The sequence below is a fragment of the Mobula birostris genome, chromosome 8 (genome assembly GCF_030028105.1).
Source record: "Mobula birostris isolate sMobBir1 chromosome 8, sMobBir1.hap1, whole genome shotgun sequence".
Taxonomy (NCBI): Eukaryota; Metazoa; Chordata; class Chondrichthyes; order Myliobatiformes; family Myliobatidae; genus Mobula; species Mobula birostris.
In genome coordinates, this window is record NC_092377.1 from 86060635 (window position 1) to 86086143 (window position 25509).

Genomic DNA, 25509 nt, shown 5'->3' on the forward strand with positions numbered 1-25509 from the left:
TTAAGTATTCTTTACAAATTTGGCTCCAGTTCCGCAATTTTTTAATCTTAAAAAATTTAAACTTTGTAAGCCTTCTTTGAGTAATCCAATTTTTTTACTTTGGAAAAATAAAGGTATTAATTCTTTTTTGGATTTATTTAAAGAAGATAGATTGATGTCTTTTGAACAATTAATTGATAAATATTCTCTTTCATACTCACACTTTCTGCAATACCTTCAAGTTAGATATTTTTGGCAAAAATATTTAAGTAATTTTCCTTACATATTGGAGGCTGACCTGTTAGATACTATTATGAGTATGAATCCTTTGATTACGGATGCTATTGGAAGAATTTATAATTTATTATTACAATGGGATAAGCATCCTTTATCTAAGATTAAACAGGATTGGGAAAAGGAACTTAATTTGATTTTTATGACGGAGGATTGGATGCGGATATTGAAGTTGGTTAACTCTTCTTCAATTTGTGCTAGCCATTCATTGATTCAATTTAAAATTGTACATCGTTATCATTTGACAAAGGAGAGACTTTCTAAAATCTTTCCTAATGTTGATAGTCATTGTGATAGATGTAAAACTGAGATAGCTACACTAACACATATGTTTTGGTCTTGTTCTATATTGGAACAGTTCTGGAAGTCAGTTTTTTCAACAATTTCTAAAGTACTTAAAACTAATTTACAACCTAATAAATTAACTGTGCTCTTTGGAATAGTTCCTCAAAATATTCATGGTATTTCTGTGTCTGACCAACATGTTATTGCATTTGTTACATTGATAGCTAGGAGGGCCATTTGTTGAAGTGGAAGGATACATCAGCTCCCACTTTGTCACAATGGTTCTCTCAAGTGATGCTATGTCTTAGTTTGGAGAAAATTAGAAGTCGAACCTTTGAACCCATGCTTGATTTGCCTTGGAGTTTGTCCTTCCAAAGTGTACCACCTCACACTTCTCCGGGTTGAACTCCATCTGCCACTTCCTAGCCCACTTCTGCATCCTATCGATGTCTCTCTGCAATCTTTGACAATCCTCTACACTATCTACAACACCACCAACCTTTGTTTCGTCTGCAAACTTGCCAACCCACCCTTCTACCCCCACATCCGGGTTGTTAATAAAAATCACGAAAAGTAGAGGTCCCAGAACAGATCCTTGTGGGACACCACTAGTCACAATCCTCCAATCTGAATGTACTCCCTCCACCACGACCCTCTGCCTTCTGCAGGCAAGCCAATTCTGAACCCACCTGGCCAAACTTCCCTGCATCCCATGCCTTCTGACTTTCTGAATAAACCTCACCTGAAGACTCAAATCTCTCTCTCTCTCCATCACTACTCAACTCAATACCACAAACTGAACTGAACTTTACTCATCATCGTAAGACTATCTATTTACCCCTAGACCTGAAGAAGCTTGGTTTTCATATATTTCCACACTTACTTATATATATATTCATTGCTAACCTGTTTTATATATGCATTTATATTACTGTATTGCGTAGTTACTAATAAATACCATTAGTTAATAGCAACACTGGACTCTGAAGTGTTTTCCATTTCTGCTGATCCTTTAACCCGTCACGGACAAGAAGCAACATACTTATCTGATTTTTTAGGAGCATGTTCAATATTTCAGGACCATGTTATCCATTGACTAACAGGTGCAATCAATTTCAAAAATAAAAAGCCTAAACTATTTTAAAATTGGGAAACTAGCAATATTATCAAAATTAGTGAGAAATGAATCATTTTATTTTCTTTTTACTGACTGCAGAAAAGCAAGTTTTCTTTGTTTTCACAGAGAACATAGTTCTGCAATTTATAGATGTTGCAAAGTCAATTCTCATTTAAGTAATTATACTTCATTCAGCACCTTAATTTGGAAAATCCCAAAATAACACCAGATTTCATAATTATTTACCAAGAATTGATGATTACTTATAAAATATACCACCTTTGAAAATCCTTTAGCAATATTTATAAATGTTGAAATCTAAAGCATTGAGCAACTTCTAAGTCTTCACTGCATTGTGATTCACCACAACGTCTTCTTCTATCTGATCAGCCCAGGCCTCAAAGTTATGGAACTCCTTATAAGCCACTTGACACACTTCTTCCAACATTCGTACCCTTACCATCCACGTACGTATCCAAACTTCTATTAAACATTGAAATCGAGCTTGTATGCACCACTTGTGCTGGCTTAAAGTTTTGAATTTTAAGTTTTGGTTTAGTTGATCACTAGTTCCTGATTTGACTCATTACCTCATTTTTTTTGTCTTATTGGTACCTTAAATTATAGTTCTTTTCCCTTCATCAGAGTTTCTGAATATTTCAAAAGAATTTAAAATAAATGAATTAAAGATTATTTACCTAAGAGTCCCATTATTTTTATGTAAATACAACCACACAGCCAATCATTTTTATTATTCTTATTTGTATCTACATAGAGATTAAACAGATGAGTTTCAGAACAGAAACAAAATAAATTAAGAAAAGCTAAGATTTACTTTAAGGCTGAGTGCTTGAAGCAGTCAAAGTCAAAGTTGATTTTATTGTCACGTGTACAAGTAAATCTATGCAGAGGTGCAATAAAAACTTACGAGCAACACAAAGCATCATAAAAGCAGCATTCACAAGAGAACCATAAATTACACTCAATTACAAGCGATGTCAAAATTCAATAGACAATAGGTGCAGGAGTAGGCCATTCCGCCCTTGGAGCCAGCACCGCCATTCACTGTGATCATGGCTGATCATCCACAATCAGTACCCCATTCCTGCCTTCTCCCCATATCCCTTGACTCCACTATCTTTAAGAGCTCTATCTAACTCTTTCTTGAAAGCATCCAGAGAATTGGCCTCCATTGCCTTCTGAGGCAGAGCATTCCACAGATCCACAACTCTCTGGGTGAAAAAGTTTTTCCTCAACTCCGTTCTAAATGGCCAATCCTTACTCTTAAACTGTGGCCTCTGGTTCTGGACTCCCCCAAAAACAGGAACATGGTTCCTGCCTCTAGCGTGTCTAATTCCTTATTAATCATATGTTTCAATCAGATCCCCTCTCATCCTTCTAAATTCCAGTGTATACAAGCCCAGTCGCTCCAATCTTTCAACATATGACAGTCCTGCCATCCCGGGAATTAACCTCATGAACCTACGCTGCACTCCTTCAATAACAAGAATGTCCTTCCTCAAATTTGGAGACCAAAACTGCACACAGTACTCCAGGTGTGGTCTCACCAGGGCCCTGTACAACTGCAGAAGGACCTCTTTACTCCTATACTCAACTCCCCTTGTTATGAAGGCCAACATGCCATTAGCTTTCTTCACTGCCTGCTGTATTTGCATGTATACTTTCAGTGACTGATGAACAAGGACACCTAGATCTCATTGTACTTCCCCTTTTCCTAACTTGACACCATTCAGATAGTAATCTGCCTTCCTGTTCTTGCCACCAAAGTGGATAACCTCACATTTATCCGCATTAAACTGCATCTGCCCACTCACCCAAACTGTCCAAGTCACCCTGCATTCTCATTACATCCCCCTCACATTTCACACTGTCACCTAGCTTTGTGTCATCTGCAAATTTGCTAATGTTACTTTTAATCCCTTCATCTAAATCATTAATGCATATTGTAAATAGCTGTGGTCCCAGCACCGAGCCTTGCGGTACTCCACTAGTCACTGCCTGCCATTCTGAAAAGGACCCGTTAATCGCTACTCTTTGTTTCCTGTCTGCCAAACAATTTTCTATCCATGTCAGTACCCTACCCCCAATACCATGTGCTCCAATTTTGCCCACTAATCTCCTACATGGGACCTTATCAAAGACTTTCTGAAAGTCCAGGTACACTGCATCCACTGGCTCTCCCTTGTCCATTTTCATAGTTACATTCTCAAAAAATTCCAGATTAGTCAAGCATGATTTCCCCTTCGTAAATCCATGCTGACTCAGACCGAAGCTGTTACTGCTATCCCAATGAGCCACTATTTCATCTTTTATAATTGACTCCAGCATCTTCCCCACCACTGATGTCAGGCTAACTGGTCTATAATTCCGTTTACTCTCTCCCTCCTTTCTTAAAAAGTGGGATAACATTAGCTACCCTCCAATCCACAGGAACTGATCCTGAATCTATAGAACATTGGAAAATGATTACCAGTGCATCCACGATTTCTAGAGCCACCTCCTTAAGTACCCTGGGATGCAGACCATCAGGCCCTGGGGATTTATCAGCCTTCAGTCCTATCAGTCTACGCAACACCATTTTCTGCCTAATGTAAATTTCTTTCAGTTCCTCCATTACCCTAGGTCCTCTGGCCACTATTACATCTGGGAGATTGTTTGTGTCTTCCCTAGTGAAGACAGATCCAAAGTACCTGTTCAACTCGTCTGCCATTTCTTTGTTCCCCATAATAAATACATCTGTTTCTGTCTTCAAGGGCCCAACTTTGGTCTTAACTAATTATTTCCTTTTCACATACCTAAAGAAGCTATTACTATCCTCCTTTAAATTCTTGGCTAGCTTACCTTCGTACCTCATCTTTTCTCCCCGTATTGCCTTTTTAGTTATCTTCAAGAGTTGATTTTCTTTTTAAATGGTAAAGTAAATATGGTTACACACACAGAATAATGGAGGAACTTAGCTGGCCAGGCAGGGTCTATGGAGAGGAATAAAGAGTTAATATTTCGTGCCGAGACCCTTCAACAAGACAATGAAGTATCTTGGTCTGAAATGTCAACAGTTTGTTCCTTTCCATAGATGCTGCCTGATCTGTTGAGTTCCTCCAGCATTTTGTGCGTCTTAGTCTGGATTTCCAGCACTTGAAGAATCTGTTACATGAATAAATCAAATACTGTATGATAAAGGGTTGCATAAATGCAATTAGAATTATTTGCACAAATGGGGAGAGGTTTAGTAAATCAGCCATGATTAAATGGTTGAATGGCCTAATACTGCACCTCTGTCTTATGATCTTATGGGGCGGGTGCATAATCCTGGGTACATATGCTTTCCTCCAACTCGGGCAAAATAGTTGCATCAACCTGCTGCTAAGCAGCCTGACCCAGCATTCATCACAGTACTTAGTTTTAAAGTACACGCTAAGGCCACCCTGTTAAGGTTCAGTTTCACTTAAACTCAATGCTCCCACAGTTCAGTTGTTTTATGGGTGTAAACTTGAATGAAAAAGCTAATTCATGCCACTGCATATCCCTTTAGACTCCATGCTGTTTCTAATCTGTCAGCTCACCATTCCTTTTTTTCTATTGCCAGCTCGCTACAATTTTTAGCTTTCTATTGATTAGTACCTTTTGTTGAATTTGTAAATAGGAGGCTAAGGCGACTGGCAAGAGTTTAAACTAGAATTGTTGGGGGGTGGGAGCCAAACTGAAGAGACTGGGGAAGAGGAGGTTGGTTCACAAATAGAGAAAGCTTGTAGACAGTGCGAGAGGGAGGATAGGCAGGTGACAGAGAAGGAATGCGCTTAGACCAAAGGTTTAAGGTGTGTCTATTTTAATGCAAGGAGTGTTGTGAACAAAGTGGATGAGCTTAGAGCTTGGATCAGTACTTGGAGATATGATGTGGAGCCTTGGATGGCTCAGGAACAGGAATGGTTACTTCAAGTGCTGGGTTTTAGATGTTTCAGAAAGGACCGGGAGGGAGGCAAAAGACGTGGGGGCATGGCACTGTTGATCAGAGATAGTGTCACGGCTGCAGAAAAGGTGGACACCATGGAGGGATTGTCTACGGAGTCTCTGTGCGTGGAGGTTAGGAGCAGGAAGGGGTCAATAACTTTACTGGGTGTTTTTTATAGGCCCCCCAGTAGTAATAGGGACATCGAGGAGCAGAAAGGGAAACATATCCTGGAAAAGTGTAATAAAAGTTGTCGTGATGGGAGATTTTAATTTCCCAAATATCGATTCGCATCTCCCGAGAGCAAGGGGTTTAGACGGGGTGGAGTTTGTTAGGTGTAGATAAGTCTACAAGAGGAGAGGCTGTACTTGATTTGGTATTGGGAAATGAACCTGGTCAGGTGTCAGATCTCTCAGTGGGAGAGCATTTTGGAGATAGTGATCATAATTCTATCTCCTTTACCATAGCATTGGAGACAAGTTAGAAAAGCGCTTAATTGGAGTAAGGGGAATTATGAGGCAGGAAATTGGAAGTTTAAATTGGAAACAGACTTGCTCAGTGAAAAGTACGGAAGAAACGTGACAAATGTTCAGGGGATATTTGTGTGTTCTGCATAGGTACGTTCCAATGAGACAGGGAAGTTATGGGTAAGGTACAGGAACCGTGGTGTACAAAGGCTGTAATAAGTCTAGTCAAGAAGCAAAGAAAAGCTTACAAAAGGTTCAGAGAGCTAGGTAATGTTAGAGATCTAGAAGATTATAAGGCTAATAGGAAGAAGCTTAAGAAGGAAATTAGGAGAGCCAGAAGGGGCCATGAGAAGGCCTTGGCAGGCAGGATTAAGGAAAACCCCAAGGCATTCTACAAGTATGTGAAGAGCAAGTGGATAAGACGTGAAAGAATGGGACGTATCAAGTGTGACAGTGGGAAAATATGTATGGAACCGGAAGAAATAGCAGAGGTAGTTAATGAATACTTTACTTGAGTATTCACTATGGAAAAGGATCTTGGTGATTGTAGTGATGACTTGCAGCAGACTGAAAAGCTTGAGCATGTAGGTATTAAGGAAGAGGATGTGCTGGAGCTTTTGGAAAACCTCAAGTTGGATAAGTCGCCGGGACCGGATGAGATGTACCCCAGACTACTGTAGGAGGTGAGGGAGGAGATTGCTGAGCCCCTGGCGGTTTATCTTTGCATCATCAATGGGGATGGGAGAGGTTCTGGAGGACTGGAGGGTTGCAGATGTTGTTCCTTTATTCAAGAAAGGGAGTAGATAGCCCAGGAAATTATAGACCAGTGAGTCTTACCTCAGTGGTTGGTAAGTTGATGGAGAAGATCCTGAGAGACAGGATTTATGAACAGTGGGAGAGGCATAATATAATTAGGGATTAATCAGCATGGCTTTGTGAAAGGCAGGTTGTGCATTATGAGCCTGATTGAATTTTTTGAGGATGTGACTAAACACATTGATGAAGGAAGAGCAGAAGATGTAGCGTATATGGATTTCAGCAAGGCATTTGATAAGGTACCCCATGCAAGGCTTACTGAAAAAGTAAGGAGGCATGGGATCCAAGGGGACATTGCTTTGTGGATCCAGAACTGGCTTGCCCACAGAAGGGAAAGAGTGGTTGTAGACAGGTCATATTCTGCATGGAGGTCGGTCACCAGTGGAGTGCCTCAGGGATCTGTTCTGGGACCCCTACTCTTTGTGATTTTTATAAATGACCTGGATGAGGAGGTGGAGGGATGGATTAGTAAGTTTGCTGATGACACAAAGGTTGGAGGTGTTGGGGATAGTGTGGAGGGCTGACAGAGGTTACAGCGGGACATTGATAGGATGCAAAACTGGGCTGAGAAGTGGCCGATGGAGTTCAATCCAGGTAAGTGTGAAGTGGTTCATTTTGGTAGGTCAAATATGATGGCAGGATATAGTATTAATGGTAAGACTCTTGGCAGTGTGGTGTATCAGAGGGATCTTGGGGTCCGAGTCCATAGGACGCTCAAAGCAGCTGCACAGGTTGACTCTGTGGTAAGAAGGTGTACAGTGTATTGGCCTTCATCAATTGTGGAATTGAATTTAGGAGCCAAGAGGTAATGTTGCAGCTATATAGGACCCTGGTCAGACCCCACTTGGAGTACTGTGCTCAGTTCTGGTCGCCTCACTACAGGAAGGATGTGGAAGCCATAGAAAGGGTGCAGAGGAGATTTACAAGGATGTTGCCTGGATTGGGGAGCATGCCTTATGAGAATGGGTTGAATGAACTCGGGCTTTTCTCTTTGGAGCGACAGAGGATGAGAGGTGACCTGATAGAGGTGTATAAGATGATGAAAGTCATTGATCATGTGGATAGTCAGAGGCTTTTTCCCAGGGCTAAAACGGTTGCCACAAGAGGACACAGGTTTAAGGTGCTGGGAAGTAGGTACAGAGGAGATGTCAGGGGTAAGTTTTTTACTCAGAGAGTGGTGAGTGCCTGGAATGGACTGCCGGCTATGGTGGTGGAGGGGGATACAATAGGGTTTTTTTAAGATACTTTTGGATAGGTACATGGAGCTTAGAAAATAGAGGGCTATAGGTAAGCCTAGTGATTTCTAAGGCAAGACCAAAACCATCATCTGCGTACAGGAAAAAGAGGTAAGTACGACTGAAACAAAGAATATCCCACATCTTGCACAAAGATCAGATTATGTTGATGGAAAGTCTAAAACAGGGGTAAGCAACCTACGGCCCGCAGGCCACATCCAGCCCGTGAGCAAATATTGGTATACTATGCTTATCTGGCCCACGAGCGATTTTTCCTTATTCTGAGTGTTTCACGCGACCACACTGATGGACATGCATGGCGTCTTGTTACACTGGCCCCAGGTTCTGTTTTGTTCCAACCCAAACACTGGTATATATGAATGACGGGAAGGCAGACTACCATATTAATATGTATTAGATACTCTCCGTGCACGCGCAAGTTTTCAGATGAGATTTTTCAAATTTGTAAACAGAAACAGCGTCACTGTGTTTTTACAAGAAATCCATGCTAAATATCCAGATATTTACATGTGCTACAATACTTGTTGAATAACTCACATTTCAAAATAAAATCGAAGAAAAAAATTCCAATGGCAATGAATGCAAAACGCAGGAAGGTAGACACTGAGTGCCGAAATTTCCAAGACACTTGGACACTAGATTACTTCTTCGTCGAGCAAGCTGGGAAACCAGTTCATCTTATTTGCCTAGAAAATGTTGCTGTGAAGAAGGTGGCAAATAACAGGCGACATTACGAGACCCGCCATACTGGAAATTTTAACAAATTTAATGGGCAAGCAAGGAAAGATGAAGCTGAGCGAATGAAAGCTAGTTTCGGAAAACAAACGTCACTTTTTGCCAAGAAAAACAGTGAAAATGAAGGAAATACCTGTGACAAAATGTATTGCAGAAAAGATGAAGCCTTTTACAAATGGAGATTTTGTCAACGAATGTTTACTGGCATTGGTGGATATTGTTTGTCCTGAAAAGAAATCTTTATTTGCATCTATCATCCTGTCAGCAAGAATGATCACACGGTGAGTTGAAGAAATGTCAGCAGATGTTAAAAGTTGTTTAAGGGATGCCTGCAATGATTTGCAATTTTTTTCAATTGCGCTTGATGAGAGCACAGACTTGAGAGACACTGCTCAACTTGCAGTGTTTGTGTGAGGAGTGACCTCAACTTACAAATTTTTGCAGAGTTTATTCAATTAATTCCTATGAAGGACACGGTTACTGGAGCAGACATTTTTGAAGCTTTGTTGAAAATGATGTCAGAAATTAAACTTACTGTGTCGAAGCTAATTGGAATCACAACTGATGGGGCACCAGCAATGGTGGGACAGAAAAAAGGCATCATTGCATTGCTGCAAGGAGAAATGGAAAACCTTGGAATCGCACAGAAACTGGTTAAAATTCATTGCATTATCCATCAAGAGGCATTATGTGCCAAGTCTTTGAAATTAAGGGATGTTATGGACATTGTTGTGAAGGCAGTGAATTTGATCCTATCTTGTGGATTGAATCATCGCCAGTTTCAGCAGTTTTTGTTGGATACAGAGGCAGAATACAGGGACCTGGCTTATTGCTGCAATGTATGCTGGCTTAGCCAAGGGTCAATGTTGGAAAGAGTATTTGCATTGCATGAAGAGGTGGCAATATTCCTTGAAAGCAAAAATGAGGATGCTTCACATTTTCGTGATCCTGATTGGCTTGCAAATTTGGCATTTCTTGTGGACATTACATCTCATTTAAATAACGAATTTACAACTTCAAGGAAAAAATCAGCTGATACATGAGGTGTATGGTCATTTTGTGGCCTTTGAAAGAAAGCTGCAATTGTGGGAGTACCAGCTTCAAAAAGGAAATTGTGCACATTTTCCCACTTTTCAAAAAAGTAAAGCACAAGATCCAGGCATTTTTGTGAATATGGTCCAAGAATTGAGAAAAGAGTTTTCATCTTGTTTTGCTGATTTTCACTTGCATGCAAATAAGTTCAAGCTGTTTGCTACTCCATTTGATGGGGAAGTGGACACTGCATCAGAAATTTTTCAAGTGGAATTGATTGAGATGCAGTGTGACCACATATTGAGATTGAAATTTCATTCTGAAGATGTGTCAGTGCTTGAATTCTATAGAAAATATATTCATCCAAGTGGGAAGTATCCTAACTTAGTGGACCATGCAGAAAAGATGGCATCATTGTTTGGCAGCACTAATCTGTGTGAGCAATTATTTTCAAAAATGAAGCACACCAAGAACCATTTGAGAACAAGATTGACTGATGCTCATCTGGATAATGTCTTGCTCTTGGCATCAACAAGTCTGACACCCAATATTGAGAGGCTTTCAAGCAACAAACAGCATCAAGTTTCATATTGATTTATCGACTGTTTGCATTAAAGCTTTCTTTTTTTATTATACTTAATTTACCACCATTCAATGCATCATGTTCATACGTTTTATGCTTAAAGATTCTTCGTGTCCTTTTAATAGATTCAAAAGATGCCTTGATTGAAATAAATTGCAACTAAACTGAGTTCTTCGATTACTAATTGACATCCTTGGTTAAGCACAAATGATTTTCTAGAATGCGTTATTCATTAATTTGAGGCAAAACATAACTAGATGTATTTAAATAGATAATTCCCATATTTCAAGTTTTTTATGGCATTTATCTGACCCACCGTCCACTTATTAATACGCGATCCGGCACCCAGAGGCAAAAAAGTCGCCGACCCCAGTCTAAAAAAATACTCAGTTAATGTTATTGGTGGATGACAGCCAGTTCTGACACAGCCAACAGTAAATAATAATGGAAAAAGCAGCAATGCTGGAAATCTGAAACAACCCTACGAGGTTGATTTGCTGATGCACAATATACTCCAGAGTGGGGCTTCTACCTGCTAATGGTATGACCACAAAGAGCAACCTCACGTGTTTGTACCAACACTGCAACCACAGCCCGCGCCAAGCTGGGATACACCAAGAGGGGCGGCACCACACGTCAGGGAAGCTACCTGGACCCGCCCATGACCCAGTACGTCTGACGTCAGCACGCAGGTGCGAGGGGGAGGGGCAGCGGGCGGGCCTGATGGCGGCGAGTTCCGTGTTTACACCCAAGAGGACAGAGAGCAGAGCGCGGTGTCACTGAGTAAGCAGCGGTCGAGAGGGTAACGTCAGTAAGAGAGAAGAGGGGGGAAGAAAGAGATGCATCTGCTCGCTTGAGGACGCTTTCCTGCCTCCAATAATAACAATTAAAATCAAAGGTGCAAGGGGGCAGCGGTTAACAAACAAGGGACGTTTCCAACTGCTTGTAGAACGGAATGTTTTCCAGAAAGCCTCATGGAGACGTCAAGAAATCTACACAGAAAGTTCTGGACCCAAAGAAGGATGTGATAACCCGCCTCAAGCACCTGAGGGCTCTACTAGGTGAGTGAGGAAACACCTGCAGTGGGTAACCCTGTGTTGGGTGGGGGCTTGGGGTGATTGATGGCCTAGGTGATTTCAGTTCCTACTACCCCTCCTCACCTCCTCCACTTTGCCTTCCCCGCCTCCAGCCCCTAATCGGCTGCTCCTCCGGTCTGGCGAGGAAAGGGCATTGGAATCACCGGTCGTACCGAGCGGGATCGCGCATGCGCGTGCTGGCACCGCTCGCACTTCCTGTCAAAAATTCCCTGTGATGTGACAAGTGGATGCTGCGTCGGTGACCACACGGATACCCTGGAAATTAATAAAATTGGGCAGCTTCGTGTACCTTCAGTTTCATGAGGAAACATCAAGGGTGTCTTGATGTTCTGGTGCAGGCACATGATGTGCTTGGTGATGTCTTTAAGTGTTCTATATCTTTGTATAGTTTTTAAAAAATTCACAAGGTTACTGAAACTCACATGAAACTTATATATGTTTTGAACTGTTTGAACTCGTTGTACGGGTGAAGAACAGCCGTGAAGTTTATAATTGAAATGGAAATCTAAACGAGTTGAGGTCTGTTTATAGTTTTACAATGTGCAAAAGATTAGTGCTTGATAATAGAAACTGCATTGTAATGCATTGGATTAAACATTAAAGGTTTACCTGCTGACTTGAAAGAAACTGTCAGTTTTCAGACATAATCATCTGAAAGTTTGTTTCTGCATCAGTTTGAGTCTTCAGTCCCATCTTCAGGAAAAACTATTTTCTATCAGATGCTCTCAAACAAAAGGAGTGGGAGTAGGCCACCCAAGCCTGCTTCACCATTCAATGTGATCATGGCTGATCTGATTGTTACTTGAGTTTTTCTTTCTTATCTACCCATGGTACTGTTTCATCCCCTTATCAAATTTCTTTCAATACCTGCCCTAAACATATTGTTCACACCACCCTTTTGAGAAAGACAGTTCCAAAGACATTTAGTCCACTGTGAAAGCATTTCACTTTATCTCTTAATAAGAACCCTCTTATTTTTAAATGGGGTTCTCTAGTTTTAAAATCTCATACAAGAAGAAGTACCCTCTCTACACCTTTGTCTCTTATATTTGGTCAAGTCCCCTTCCACTCTTCTATTCTCCTGCTTGTCTGACCGTTCTTCATAAGCCAACTCCTCTATTCCAAGTATTAGTCTTTAAGACCTTTTCTGAACAGTTTCTAATGTGTTAACATGCTCCCTTATAGGGAGGCCAGGAATGTTCACAATTATCACCAGTTATCTATATAATTGAAGTAGGCCCTTTCTCAGTTTTGTATTCAACTCCCCTCAGAGTTGATGATAACATTCTGTTGCATTTCCTAATTATGTGCCTTTTTGTCAATCATGGACTTGGACACCAGTTTCCTCTGCATCTCAGAGATCTACAGTCTCTCGTCATTTAGGTAATATTCTATTTTATTTTTCCTACCAAAATGGATAATTTCACATCTTCCCATTTTGTATTTCAATTGCTATACCTTTGTTCCCTTGCTTACCCTATCGGAACTGTGTCTGTTTCACATCTTATTTTCCTAGCTGCCTTTGTGACACCAGTAAACTAAGCACCCATATCTTCGATGGTTTCATTCAAATCATTTATAAACTAAAAATGATTGGGGCTTCAGCACTGATCTCTTTGTACACTGGGAAAGACTCCTATGCACCTACTGTTTTCTTTGAAACAGGCAATCTATTATTCATGAAATATGTTACTTCCTTCATTGAGAGCTTCTGTTTTCTGCAATAACATTTGATGAGGCACCATTTTCAATACTTTATGGAAACTTAATAGTATATCCATTAGTTTTCCTTTATTTGCAGCACAAATCGCTCACTGAAAATGTGCGGACCAAATAACTGATTTTCATGCAGCCTTGGAGAAAAAGGAACAAATGGAATGGATTATGGATCCCATTCCTTCCCAGCGTATATGACAAATAAACTCTTCTCTAGCTTCCAGCTGGGTACAGATATTGATTATAACCGACGTTTCGATGACAAACTCTGCCGTCATCAGGGATGATGCCTGGGCCTGTCTAGTCTGGTGGTATTTATACCTCCCCCCCCCCCACTGTAGTCTGTCCCTCCTGATTGGTTAGTCCTCATCCAATCAGATTTCCACTCTCCCACCTTGTTTACAATTGAGTTCTTACTTAGAGCAAGACCTTCTCAATGGTCATAGGATTGACTTCAATGACACAAAACTACCGTGCCACACTAATGGCTTTTGGTACAGCCTGGTAAGGGAAGCCATTGAAATAAAACTAAAGGCAAGGTTTTAATTTAGACGATGGTCTCACTCCAGATAAGAACTGGAATTCAATTGTAAACAAGATAGGAGAGTGGAAACCTGTGGATATGGACTAACCAATCAGGAGGGATGGACTACGGGGTGGGGGTGGGAGGGTGTTATAAATGCCACCAGACTAGACATGCCCAGGCACCATCCTGGTTTCGTCATCGAAACATTGGTTGTAATCGATACCTATTCCCGGCTAGAAGCATGAGAGGACTTTACTTGGAATGGACTATAGTTCAAATTCAGATTGAATACAATCAGCTGTCAGCAGAGAACTTGACTTTCTGAAAAATGATCAGGACTGCGGTGCACAAACTACAGCTTGTAAAGCTGATAGGAAATTCAGGAAAAATTTAGAGAAGTGCAGGGGTTGCTTTAATGATTAAGGATAAAATTTAAGCGAAAAGAGTGGGCGATGACAGATAAGCTGTGTAGAATTTTAAAAAAAGAGTTGAAATTGAGAATGTGCGTTGGAAATCTGGCAGTGATTATGTAGTGGTTGAATGTAAACAAATCAAAGGTGAGAAAGCATGCAGCATATATTTCCCATATAGACTTGGTTGGAAAAGCAGACAAGCACGTGCCAGGAAGGCAGTGAACTTTTTATGAGTTTGGTATAATTTCCTGCAACATGTCCCAGAACAAACAAGGAAGCAGTTAACTTGATTTTTGTAAGCAGCCCTATGTTTTGAGAACATTGACCAAATGGTGATCATTGTATGATTAAATTTAATCCAACCTTTGAAAAGAGGAAATGGGAAATGTAAAGAAGATAATGTTGAATGAGAAGGGGGATGCACCAGATGAATGGAAACAAAAATAAAACACAATGGAGATACAAATGGTACCAAAGTGGCAAATCTGATGTGCAGTGTGGTTGGCATTCCACAAGTGGCCTAGATTATTGTGCGCACACTATAGCTGAAATCTTACACAATTTATGTTTTGACTAGTTGTTGCATTCCTCATTCTAGAATTATCTTAAAGCCAAGGGACTAAACATGACATGGGAAAGAAAAGAGCGTGCCAACTGAATCACCAGGTGAACCAAAATGTGTGGTGGCATGACTACAAGTATATGAACAGCTATTTAACAGAGGTAGCATGTGATCAATAGAATAAGGTTATCCCACGGCAAATGGGTCGGGTTAAACTTTCACAATCTTGCCATATCTACTTGCAAAACATAGTGATTAAACATTTAAGGGGAAGCAATTCCTTAAACATCTCCCTCTGTACTTTAGACTAAATGCATAATTACATTTTTATTCATCTTCAGCCAGAAGTGATCTGTGGAAAATCAGGTGATCTTATCTCGAGGTCTGTATTGTCACAGTCTCAGTCAAAGAGCCAATTTGATTCAATCCTTGTGAAATAGATGAGTGTACTATCTGGGGTAGTGACTGAATCCTATAACATCACAACTAAAAAGATTTGTGTTATATAACTAATTATGCCTCTATTCAGTTTATTACATTATTTTAGTTTCCATAAGGTTGTTGTAGCTGTGGGTAGTAGTAGGGATAAGCTCCCACTACTTATTAAATGCTCCCAATGACATGTATCTCAAGTAGCCTTTGACAACCAAATGGCCTTTACATGTGGTTTAGCTACTAAGTTCAGTGGAGCTGTTTCTACTAACAGGAGAAGGGGAAAAGGTGGTTTACTGGCGCCTTAAAACCAGTCACTTTGGGAATTCCTTTGGCTTCTTCAGCTGCATGGAGCAGGGAAAACTGCAATAAGGCTAAGAGCTTGCTCTCCATAACATACTACCCCGGTTTGCGTATCATGCAGGTAGCTGGGACACAACATCCATGGTTGACCCTGACCAACTGAAGGCCTCAAAAACATTTTTTTTTACCAGTTGTAATGATAATGTGGCAATTGTCCAGCCACATCCTTTACTCAAAGAGTCTGGAGCACTCAGAACTGGACTGGGCGACATGCTGTGGTAAGGTGAGCCTCCAGCAACTTGGAGGATAGTCACTGTGCAGATTTGGTCGCTGCTTGGAAGAGGAGAAAACTGACCACATCAGTTGCTGCAATAGTGGCTGGACAGTTTACCTGCCCTTAGTGTCAACATCTTTGCCTTTCTCAAATTGGACTGCAGAGCCACCTCAGAATGCACAATCGGTGAGCTGCACTAACAAACATCATTGTACGACCAACCAGGACTAATTTTATCCAGCTAACTTTTCTCCTGGCAGTGTACTCTTGATCATGAGCAAAATGTCTGGAGGTGCTGCCAACAGTGCTAATAAGTGAGACTTCCTCAAATAACTGTGATGATCAATTTTGGTTCTGTCAGGATAACTTGGCTCTTTTAGGCAATGATCCACACTTGGGTCAATTAGCTGAAACACAGAGGTGAGGTAAAAGTGCTTAGCGTTTGTCCAAAAGTTTTTCTGTATGTGATTTAGTATATTATGCAGATAGTTTATCCAAAGCCTCACTAGGTTCTTTGTAAATATGTAGGGCACTTACAGAAATTCATTAACAGGTCCTTTGTGTGGATGCTGCTAGACGTGCCACTTGCACAAATTTCATTTTTTACACTTGAGGCTCATGAATAATGTGGTTCTCTGATCCAGACTAGCTTGAAGTGGTTTATTAAGGTAGATTTTGGTATTGGTTAAAGGAGGCTAACTATTTATTCTGCTACTCTCGGGTATTTTGACATCTAGATAGTTTCTTCTTTATGAGAATAATAGAGCCCAACTGTAGTGTACTGTTAACTTGTATCATGTTTCCATCTCCTTTTCTTTTCAACTCCTTGCCTATTTGTACACCTCACTATTGAAGTGCCACATCCTTCCCCAGCCTGACTTCCTCTGCTAACTTTGTTATTGCATTTGCCCATGATGGACAGTTCTGTTTATTGCTGTCAAGGCCCAGCATTTATTGCCCATTCCTAAATGGCCTCTGCATAGAGTGGCTTGTTGAGCTGCTTCAGTGGATATTCAAGGGTCAATTCCATTGCTGTAGGCTGGAATTTCACAGCCCCAACCAAGGCCAGTACAGTTCCTCACTGAAGGACAGTAGTGAACCACATTGATTTATATGGGTACCAGACTCCTGACTAAATTTAAAGACACAATTACATGTCAGATTTAAACTCTGATCTTTAGTTAGTCCAGGCTTATTAATCCAGTATTTTAACCACTACACCATGATCATAAATTCTTTGCACAATGCTTTGATGTTTGTAGATCTTGCTCAAAATTAATACAGATCGCCAGCATTGCATTAACAAACATTTTGTGGTGCTGGAGTCCTTTGAATGTCTTTATATTCCAGGCTGTCTTTCCTTTGAGTTGATGGGTATTGGAAATTAGGATTTGATCTTTGGAAATGTGCCATTCCTTGCAGTTCATTCAAAGCAAAGTTTCAGAACTATTGAAAGTCAATGAAGTGTGGACAAAACTATATTTTGTACTTAGTGTGTTTAGATAACTAGATTCAGGCGCCCCTGTGAAATGGCTGTTCAGGTTTCCGAAATTCACACTTAACAGAATTCACTATCCAAAAATCTGAGATCTGGAATAAAATCAGCTCACTCAGAATTTATAGAAGGGGAAAAAGTAGATAAATCTTTACATGTGCAGATATTGCAGCTTTGTGTTATGGAAAATTGCGATTCAGACTGTTTTCTGGGAATGTAACATCCCTGTAATACAGGGATAGCTTGCCTGTTTTTTAATGCACTGAAATATTACAAATATGGGACTGTTTATTGTGTACTCACCCTCACTTGGCATTTTAAATTATTGTCAAAGTTATTTCACATTGGTCTTTGATTTTGATACCTACCTTTGACATTGAAGGGACAGAGGTGCCTTAATGTGAATATTTGTATTTATATGATAGATTCTAAAGATCAATTAATGTTATTTAGTGATGCAGATTCTGCATAAACACACTAGCGAATGGAGACATTGGTCACATATTTGATTGACAGCATCTATGTTTATCATCCATGTAATTATGGAAACCAATGTGATTATTTCTGGTTATGTCAAAGAGCCTACTAATCTGTACTTGTAAATTTGTTTATTATTGTCACATGTACCAATGTACATTTAATAATTTTGTTTTGCATTCCATCCATACAAATAATTTTATCACATCAGTACATCAAGGTAATACAAGGGAAAAGCAGTAACAGAATATAGTGTTGTTGTTAGAAGAATAAGCTTTTTTCTCAGTGTTTCAGAGTTGAAGAATATGTCAAATATTTTTGCCAAGAAATTTTCTTGACATTTTGCTGAAGAGCTGTCTGTCTGATTTCAGGCCCTTCATGTTCAATAAGACAAAACAATTACTAAATGTCGAGGGAAAGGGAAAAGGCTAGTTCTGTTCTTAGGGATAAGCATCCTGTATATACGTGTGGCAGACCTTTTGAAAATAATATTAATGGAAGCTCATTAATTATGATTGTTCATAATTCAAGGAGGACTTGTGGGTGTAATGATGCTATGTTAATTAGTAGGCATGTACTGTGTAATGCATTATATCATGGTGCCATTTAGTAACAATGATTAACACCTCACATATTTTTGGTGTGCATTACATAATCTCTATTTAGGGAGTAGAACAATTAATTTAGTGCCACTCTTTATAGAATTAAAGAATCCTGGGTTAGGTTGTCAGGAATACAAGACAAAATTGTTTGTATTCTGATCAGTCATTGTGGCTGAGCCTCAAATATAAGGGTACCCAGACTGTACCATTGAACTTTTCAAGGCCTGTTTTTGAGATTAGCATCTTATATGTACTTAGATAACTATGGTCTCTAGAGGCTGACTTCGTTGGAATTAATTGGTACTGGATATAGTGAACTCGAGGAGACTTTCATTTCATCATTTGGGGCTGATACAGGCTGTGGAAGATTTATAAATGTTGGACTTACAGACACGCATACATGTGAGTTCCCATAATATTATTAAATTCAAAAGAATGATATATGTGCATAAGCTTTTTCCTTTCAGCAGCAGAACTAGTTTCTTCTCTCTACTTTTAGGAATTGTTCTCATTGGTCTTGTATGCTTTTGATTCCAGTTATTCCAATACTCTGGAGGTAAGGTTACTATATGAGTGATTTTGTGTATTTTTCAACTTGTGAAGAAAATCAACTTACAAACGAACATCTGTTAAATCGGAACTTGTTTGTTACCTGGGGCTTGCTTGTACACGAAAGTACAGTATTAGAATACAATTATTTCCCTTGATCTCTATCAACCTAATAATTTATTTCCTACTGGATTTTATATGAACGGGGGAAATTTTTGATTTCAGAACTTAAATTTTTCTTCTTTTGAGGTCCTTTGCAACAGTAAGTATGTAGCCCAGCAGTCCAGGCCTCTTTAACTGCAGTATATCTCCAAGTACTTTTTCAATGTGTTGAGTGTTTCTGCTCCTAGCATCTTCTCAGGCAGTGAATTCCAAACCCATTGCCCTCTTGAAGGTGGGAAAAATCCCCCTCTCCTCCATTGTTTGCCACTTAGTTTACATCTGTGTGCCTTGGTTGCTGAGCTATCTGCTGGTTCTCCTGGGGTATTTAGAAATGTATACCCCTGTCTTACATTCTACATTGCTTCCTTTAGAGAATTCATAAGATTCATAATTCTCCATCCCACAGAACTGTGGAGTCAGTGAATGTGTTCAAGATTGAGATAGTCAGTGGAATTGAAGATAAAAGAAAATGGGCAGGAGAATTGATTTGAGGTCATGATCAGCTCGGCATAAATCTTATTGAATGATGGAATGGTGCCCTGTTTCAACCTCTATTTCTTATTTGTTCAGATCAGCAAATAGTAAGACTAAAATCATGGAGAAATAGAAAAATTGCTAGCAATAATTCTCTGTTATAGATCATATCTATTTCCTTGTATGTATATCCATGTAAATTTCATTGAATATAAGACCATAAGACAAAAGAGCAGTATTAGGCCATTTGACCCATCGTCTGGTCTGCCATTTGCTCATGTCTGATTTGTTTTCCCTCTCAACCCCATAACCTTTGACACCCTTATAAATCAAGACCTATGAACCTCCACTTTAAATATACCCAAAGATTTGGCCTCCATAGGACGAGGAATTCCACAGATTCACCAGCCACTGGCTAAAGAAATGCCTCCTCCTCTCTGTTCTAAAGAGAATGTCCTTCTATTATGAAGCTGTGCATCTAGTTTTAAACCCTCCCACATTTGGAAACATCCTCTGCGCACACATTCTATCTAATCTTTTCAATATTCAACAGGGATCAGTGATGTTAAAACTCATTTTTCTAAACTCCAGCAGGTACAGGCACACAGCCATACTGTTCCTCAGATATTAACTCTTCCATTCCTGGGATCATTCTTGTAAGCCTCCTATGGACCCTCTCCAATGCCAATACATCCTTCCTTTGATACGAGTCGCAAAACTGCACACAATACTCCAAATGTGGCCTGACCAATGTCCTATAAAGCCTCAGCAGTACATCCTTGCTTTTACATTCTAGTCCTCTTGAAGTGAATGCTAACATAGCTTATTCTTTCCTTACTACCTACCCAACCTACAAGTTTACCTTTAGGGAATGCTGCACTTGGAATCCCAAATCCCTTTGTACTTTCGATTTCTGAAATTGATCCCCATTTAGAAAATGATCTATATCTTTATTTCTTCTACCAAAGTGCGCAACTATACTCTTCTTGACATTATTCCATCTGCTATTTCTTCGTCCATCATCCTAATCCGTTCATCTCTTTCTGCAGATGCCCTGCTTCCTCAACACTACCTGCCTATCTTTGTATTATCCATAAACTTTGTCACAAAGGCCAGCAATTCCGTCATTTAGATCATTAACATATATCATGAAAAGTAGCGGACTCAACATCGACCCCTGCATTGACACCACTAGTCGCTGACAGCGAACCAGAAAAGGTGCCCTTTATTTGCACTCTTTGCCTCCTGTCAGTCAGCCAATCTTCTATCCGCGCTAGTATATTTCCTGTAATACCATGGGTTGCTACCTTGTTCAGCAGCCTCATGTGTGGTACCTTGTCAAAAGTCTTCTGAAAATCCATGTAAACAACTTGCACTATCTCTCGCATTTCACGCACATCTGCTCTCACCCCATCCTCCTGCCACCCCACTAGGGATAGGGTTCCCCTTGTCCTCACCTACCACACCATTAGTCTCCGGGTCCAACATATAATTCTCTGTAACTTCTGCCACCTCCAACAGGATCTCACCACCAAGCACATCTTTCCCTCCCCCCTCTTTCTGCTTTCCATAGGGATTGCTCCCTATACGACTCCCTTGTCCATTTGTTCCCCCCCCCCATCCTTTCCCACCGATCTTCCCGGCACTTATCCTTGTAAGCGGAGCAAGTGCTACACATGCCTTACGCCTCTTCCCTCACCACCATTCAGGGTTCCAGACAGTCCTTCCAGGTGAGGCGACACTTCACCTGTGAGTCGGCTGGTGTGATATACTGCATCCGGTGCTCCTGGTGCGGCCTTCTATATATTGGTGAGACCTGATGCAGACTGGGAGACCGTTTCACTGAACACCTACGCTCTGTCCGCCAGAGAAAGCAGGGTCTCCCAGTGGCCACACATTTTAATTCCATATCCCATTCCTATTCTGATGTGTCTATCCATGGCCTCCTCTACTGTCAAGATGAAGCCACACTCAGGTTGGGGGAACAATATTCTGTCTAGGTAACCTCCAACATGATGGCATGAACATTGAAGCAACACACAGGTAAACGCAGCAGGCCAGGCAGCATCTATAGGAAGAGGTACAGTCGACGTTTCGGGCCGAGACCCTTTGTCAGGACTAACTGAAAGAAGAGATAGTAAGAGATTTCAAAGGGGGAGGGGAAGATCCGAAATGATAGGAGAAGACAGGAGGGGGAGGGATGGAGCTAAGAGCTGGAAAATTGATTGGCAAAAGGGATACAGAGCTGGAGAAGGGAGAGGATCATGGGACAGGAGGCGTAGGGTGAAAGAAAGGGGGAGGAGGGGGAAAAATCCCAGAGGATGGGCAAGGAGTTATAGTGAGAGGGGCAGAGAGTGGAAAAAGTAATAATAAATAAATAAGGGATAGGGTACAAAGGGGAGGTGGGGCATTAACGGAAGTTAGAGAAGTCAATGTTCATGCCATCAGGTTGGAGGCTACCCAGACAGAATATAAGGTGTTGTTCCTCCAACCTGAGTGAGGCTTCATCTTGATAGTAGAGGAGTCCATGGATTGACATATCAGAATGGGAATGGGACGTGGAATTAAAATGTGTGGCCACTGGGAGATCCTGCTTTCTCTGGCGGACAGAGTGTAAGTGTTCAGCGAAATGGTCTCCCAGTCTCCGTCGGGTCTCACCAATATAGAGAAGGCCACACCGGGAGCACCGGATGCAGAGAAAGCAGGATCTCCCAGTGGCCACACATTTTAATTCCACGTCTCATTCCCATTCTGATATGTCTATCCACTGCCTCCTCTACTGTTAAGATGAAGCCACACTCAGTTTATGCATCTGAAAAATCTTTTTGTATCCTCCTTTATATTAAAGGCTAGCTTGCAATCATGTTTCATCTTTTCTCACAGTGGTTTTTTCATTGCCTTCTGTTGGCTTTTAAAAGCTTCCCATTGATCTTTGCTATTTAGTATACCCTCTCTTTTACTTTTATGCTCTCTTTAACTTCCCTAGTCAACCACGGTCGACTTGTACTCCCTTGAGAATGCTGGTGCTTCTTTGGGACGAACTGATCTTAAAGGAGAAATCTTCTGAATGACTCCCAGAAACTCTAGCTTTGCTGCTCTGCTGTAATGCCTGCTGGTGCCCTTTTCCAATCAAATTTGGCCAGATCCTCTCATCCTCTCCTCTCATGCCTCTGTAGATTTCTTTACTCAACTGTGATACCAATACATCCAATTTTAACTTCTCAAACTGCTAGGTGAATTCTGTCATATTATGATCACTTCCTTCCCAGGGGTTGCTCTATCTTGCGCTCAAATTTGGTTCATTGCACAAGACCAAATCCAGAATTGCCTTTTTTTCCCCTAGTGGGCTTAACCACGAGTTGCTCTAAAAAGCCATCTTGTAGGCATTCAACAAATGCCCTCTTTTGGAATCTAGTATCAACCTGATTTTCCCGATCTGCTTGCATATTGAAATACCCCGTAACCTTTGTAATATTGCCCTTTTTACATAACCTCTTCTATCTCCCTTTGTGATTTGTACCCCACATCCTGGCTACTGTTTGGCGGCCTGTATATAACTCCCATAAGGATCCTTTAACCCCTGTAGCTTGTTAACTCTACCTAGAAGAATTGTGCATCTTCTGATCCTACAGTGCCACTTCTCAAAGATTCAAGGTATGTATGCAGTATACAACCCTGAAATTCATCTTCTCCATGGAGAAAACAAAGAAGAACCATGGAACCAACCCATTCAAAAAAAAACATCAAACAGAAGTAGGTACAGAGGGGATGTCAGGGGTAAGTTTTTTACGCAGAGAGTGGTGAGTGCATGGAATGGGCTGCTGGCGACTGTGGTAGAGGCAGATACAATAGGTCTTTTAAAAGACTCCTGGATAGGTACACGGAGCTTAGAAAAATAGAGGGTTATGGGTAACCCCAGGTAATTTCTAAGGTAAGGACATGTTTGGCATAGCTTTGTGGGCCGAAGGGCCTGTATTGTGCTGTATGTTTTCTATGTTTCTATCCATCCCCCACCATGTGCAAAAAAAATTGCATGAATGGCAACAAGAAAAAAAGAGCTAAAACATAGAATATAAAAACACAAAATCAAAAGGCATATTTCATTATAGTTCAGCTCAGTGTTCACTACCTGCAGGCTGCCTCAATTCAGAAAATCGCAGAAAAGTAGTAGCAGAAGAAGAGTGACCAGAACTAGAACTAGAAACTAGAACCCATCATAAATGTGAATTGGAGTGCAAATCAACAATCTGTGTCAATTAAAGCTTGCTTCAGCACCATCCACCAACCTCATCGAGGGAGAGAGAGAAATCACTCAAACACAAGGACCTATGCTTCGGAGCAGCAACTAAGAGAGTGAGAGACTGCCACATGCAGACACCTTCCCTGGCAGCAGCGAGTGAGAGGCTGAGAGACGATGCTGAACGCTCACTCACCCTCCACACTTGCCTTGATGATGTAAGACTTCCTCGATGTTTTAATCAGTGAGCTTGGCAAGAGGTGGGTGGAGTCAATCACGGGCTTGCGCCCCATCTCTTGGCTTCTTGGCCTCTGTGCCGCACACTTTTGTCGCAACCTTGTGGAACACTCTTGGAGACAACAAAGCACCAGAACACCTGATCGGCCTGAAATCTCACTGCCAGAATGTGGATTACAATCTCTAACAGTAGCAGAACTGTATCTGTAATATAAGGATGTAAATGAAGGAAAAAGAATTACTTCTTTCTAAGAATTTTTTAAAATCAACAGACACATCCCAACCCTTCTGCCTACCTACCTGCCCTTTTAGTACAATGTATATCCTTTTGGATATTTAGCTCCCAGCTGTGTTCTTCTTTCAACCATGACTCTGATGCCCACAATGTCATACCTGCCAATTTCTAGCTGAGCTAAATGTTCATATACTGTGTGCATTTATGTATATAACCTTCAGTCCAGTATTCACTGCCTTCTTCATTTTGTCTCCATGTTGCCTGAAGTTAGATTCTTATCCCTTTCTAAACTCTTAATTTTATTCTTTATTCTGGAAACTGCAGTCACCTCTCCTGTGCTCACCTTCCCTTTTACTTAATCCACGTATTATTCAGCTTTCCTTAAAGACTCTGATATTTTCTCCTGGTCATTAATGAAGATCACTTTTGTTAGTGTATAATACTGTAACTTAAGATTTTGGTCCCTGGTCTCAATATTTTGGAAAGCTGAGGTACTAAAAAAAAAATCAGATTTTTAAGTTGTTAAATATTACTAACCTACATGTGGCAAAAAGAAAGTGTTCTAAATTTGTTTGCTATTAATTTCGTGGAGTGCCAGAGAATTGGGAAACTGCTGTTATAATGTGAACATTCAAGAAGGGGGGGAGAATGAAAGAAAGCAGGAAACTATAGGCTAGTTATCCAGGTATTTTCCAACAAGAAATGCTTGTCTTACTTCCTTAATAGTGAATTCAATCAATCAAATTCAATGTAGTTTTGATGTAAAGGAAATTGCAGAATTTCTCGTCGTTTAGAAGGTGCAGTAAATGGGTGGATAAAGGGGAATGAGTAAATGGAGTGCATTTGATTCCGAATCAGAATCAGGTTTATCATCATTGGCATGTGACATGAAATTTGTTAACTTAGCAGCAGCAGTTCAATGCAATACATAATCTAGCAGAGAAAAATAAATAAGTAAATAAAATAAATAATAATTAATAAGTAAATAAATCAATTACAGTATACGTGTATTGAATAGATTTTTTAAAAGTGCAAAAAACAGAAATACTGTATATTTTTTTAAAAAGTGAGGTAGCGTCCAAAGCTTCAATGTCCATTGAGGAATCGGAAGGCAGAGGGGAAGAAGCTGTTCCTGAATCACTGAGTGTGTGCCTTCAGGCTTCTGTACCTCCTACCTGATGGTAACA

The 25509-nt window shown here is 40.5% G+C and overlaps 1 protein-coding gene across 14 annotated transcripts in view; it reads left to right on the forward strand.

Moving 5' to 3' along the window:
* Positions 1 to 11236: 11236 nt before the first annotated feature.
* Positions 11237 to 25509, forward strand: part of ralgapa2 (Ral GTPase activating protein catalytic subunit alpha 2) — a 560288-nt gene continuing 546015 nt past the window's right edge. For all 14 annotated transcript variants that reach the window (XR_011886861.1, XR_011886862.1, XR_011886864.1 and 11 more), the window contains exon 1: positions 11237 to 11592. Coding sequence is in view for 10 of the 14 variants with exons in the window: in XM_072265566.1 (XP_072121667.1) it covers positions 11487 to 11592 (106 nt within the window). In the remaining 4 variants the exon portion in view is untranslated. The remainder of the gene's footprint in view (positions 11593 to 25509) is intronic.